This window comes from Bos grunniens, chromosome 20 (assembly GCF_055505025.1).
Source record: "Bos grunniens cultivar Pamir isolate PY7600 chromosome 20, Bosgru_T2T1.0, whole genome shotgun sequence".
Lineage (NCBI taxonomy): Eukaryota > Metazoa > Chordata > Mammalia > Artiodactyla > Bovidae > Bos > Bos grunniens.
Window position 1 is genome coordinate 50,076,956 of NC_141184.1, and position 2,930 is coordinate 50,079,885.

The following is a 2,930-nucleotide window of genomic DNA, read 5'->3' on the forward strand; positions in this document are numbered from 1 at the left end:
GAAAAAACAGGAAATGTAGGTGTGAATTAATTTTCATTTATTTAAAATTAAAGAAGAAAGGAAACTCAAGTCTTCTAAAATAAAGTGCCTTTGGAGGTTAATTTTGGTTAAATGAATTAAAAACTGTTTTCAGATTAAAGGAAATAAGCAACAGTCAAATGCTCTGAAAATTTTTAAGGAAAAGAAAGCTTAAAGACTCCAATTTAACATTTAAAACACAAGTATAAGCTTCCCAAACCAAAGGAAAAGAGAAGAAAATTCCTTTTCCTGAGACTGTGATAATGGCTTAATAAGCAACTCCCCCCCAAACATTCTAAAATTTCAGAGAAAAACCCTGAAAAATACAAATATCTCTGATATTCATTTAATGAGAAGTCACAGAATAGATTGAAATAAATGTGCTAGTAATTAAAATTGGTTGAAAATCACCACTGAATTCCTTAAAAATGTTTAGAGAACATAGGAAGATACACAGATGCTTTGTAAGATGTTGATATCTTAGAGACACTTCACATAAAAGATATTGCCTGTTACTGGACATAATAAAATAGAATTATTCTAAAATCTTCCAATAATAAAATTGAAATTATTATACTGGTATTAGAATTTGTAGTTTATAAAAATGCTGCAGATATGTTTTTCCACAGTTAAATCCTTGATAAGAGAAATATTCAAAATCATGACCTATAGAAATAACTCAAGACATGCTATTATGCTAAGCAATGGAAATAAAATTATTTTTGTCAAACGGTAACATAATGATGTTAATTAATATGATATTACAATTTTCCTCTCTATTTTAATAGGCCTTATCTGTAACAGTTTTGCTGTTTTACAAGTATAGTGAAGTTTGATAAGTCAGATATTAGAATACACATTTGATCAGCAGAACTCTACTCTGAGCTAAAAGTTCAGTTGATTATAAACTTTATAAATATTAATGGAATGCTGCTGTTCCTTTATGCTTATTTAATAAGGGAAACAAAATAAGGAGTTATCAAAATGGTGACTTTTGGGGAATTAAGAAATTCACATTAGCTGTTCAGATAGCCAGATTTTTCAGTATATTTTAAGATATTCTATTTCCTCAGTGCTTATATAAATATGAATATCACTGACCCATATAATTCACTGTCTCTATACAAAGAAGTAAAACAAAACCAAAATTCTAACTAAGAAGGCATGTTTGCTAAATACATACACATTTTTTTTTACAGGTTGTACAGCCTGATATTGTTAAATATTTAAAGCAAGAACTAGTATTTAAAGATTGAAAATTCTAGTTATCTGTTCTGGAAGGACATTTCTCACTTTACTCCTTGTCATTTATTTTCATTTAAGCAAGTCTATATTTCTTTGACCCCTCATGGTAAAGAAAATAGAATAGAATATCAGAATTCCCCAGTTGATAGAGGTCATATATTGTTAGCTGGGCGGGAGCCCACAATGCTTGGATGCAGATGAGTTTGCTAGTGTACACACTAGCAAGAGTGGAAATTTACCTTGACTCAGTTGGAAGTGGATAAAAGCAGTACTATCGCCATGATCTAGAACTTGGGGACAATGCCAATGCATTAGCATGGAAGCCCAGTCAGAAACACTTCCTGTGGACAATGGGAGGCCCAGCCTCATCATACTCCTGCTTACTGATCCACATTTGCTGGAACGTGGACAGGCTGGCCAGAATGGAGCCCCCAATCCAAACGGAGTACTTCCGTTCTGGGGGAGCAATGATCTTGATTTTCATGGTGCTGGGTGCCAGGGCTACAATTTCCTTCTGCATCCGTTCAGCAATGCCAGGGTACATAGTGCTGCCTCCAGACAGCACGGTGTTGGCGTACAGATCCTTGCGAATATCCACATCGCACTTCATAATAGAGTTGAAGGTTGTCTCGTGGATTCCACTGGACTCAATGCCCAGAAAGGAAGGCTGGAAAATGGCTTCTGGACATCGAAAGCGCTCATTCCCAATAGTGATCACCTGCCCGTCGGGAAGCTCGTAGCTTCTCTCCAGGGAGGAGGATGCTGCAGTGCTGACCATCTCTTGCTCAAAGTCTAGGGCCACATAACACAGCTTCTCTTTGACGTCACGAACAATCTCCCGCTCAGCCGTGGTGGTGAAGCTGTAGCCTCGTTCTGTCAGGATCTTCATGAGGTAATCGGTCAGGTCTCTGCCGGCCAGGTCCAGACGTAGAATGGCATGAGGCAAGGCATAGCCTTCATAGATGGGTACAGTGTGAGTGACCCCATCCCCAGAATCCATCACGATGCCGGTGGTCCGGCCTGAGGCGTAGAGGGACAGCACGGCCTGGATGGCCACATACATGGCAGGTGTGTTGAAAGCCTCAAACATGATCTGAGTCATCTTCTCCCGGTTGATCTTGGGGTTGAGGGGTGCCTCAGTGAGGAGGATGGGATGCTCATCTGGAGCCACGCGGAGCTCGTTGTAGAAGGTGTGGTGCCAGATCTTCTCCATGTCATCCCAGTTGGTGACCACTCCATGCTCAATGGGGTACTTCAGGGTCAGGATGCCTCTCTTGCTCTGGGCCTCATCCCCCACGTAGCAGTCCTTCTGGCCCATGCCTACCATGACCCCCTGGTGCCGGGGACGCCCCACCATAGAGGGGAACACAGCCCTGGGGGCATCGTCACCGCCAAAGCCTGCCTTGCACATCCCTGACCCATTATCCACCACCAAGGCAGACAGCTCGTCATCACTCATGGTCCTGTCCAGAATCTTCCAGATGGGTGAACAGAAGTTAAATGCAAAGACCAGACTCTGGTGTGCAAGAGAGAGAATGAACAGGCTGACAACTCTTCAGAGCTGCCTGCAGAAAGGGGAGACTCTGCTGTGATGATAGGTATTTAAAGGTGCACACTGGCGCCTCCCATGTCCTATCCCACCAGTTCTCAGCATTTCTGGGTGGGGT

At 41.4% G+C, this 2,930-nt stretch overlaps 1 protein-coding gene across 3 annotated transcripts; it reads right to left on the minus strand.

Moving 5' to 3' along the window:
• Positions 1 to 1,591: 1,591 nt before the first annotated feature.
• Positions 1,592 to 2,722, minus strand: ACTBL2 (actin beta like 2). 3 transcript variants are annotated; one of them, XM_086362331.1, is made up of 2 exons: positions 2,594 to 2,722; positions 1,592 to 2,467 (listed from the first exon to the last, which is right to left on the minus strand). In XM_086362331.1, the coding sequence occupies exons 1-2, from the start codon at positions 2,720 to 2,722 to the stop codon at positions 1,592 to 1,594; spliced, it is 1,005 nt and encodes a 334-aa protein (XP_086218457.1). The 3 variants fall into 3 exon arrangements, with proteins under 3 accessions (XP_086218457.1, XP_086218458.1, XP_086218456.1); XM_086362332.1 differs by lacking the exon at positions 2,594 to 2,722 and having other exon boundaries at positions 1,592 to 2,271; positions 2,412 to 2,424; XM_086362330.1 differs by having other exon boundaries at positions 1,592 to 2,722.
• Positions 2,723 to 2,930: the final 208 nt, after the last annotated feature.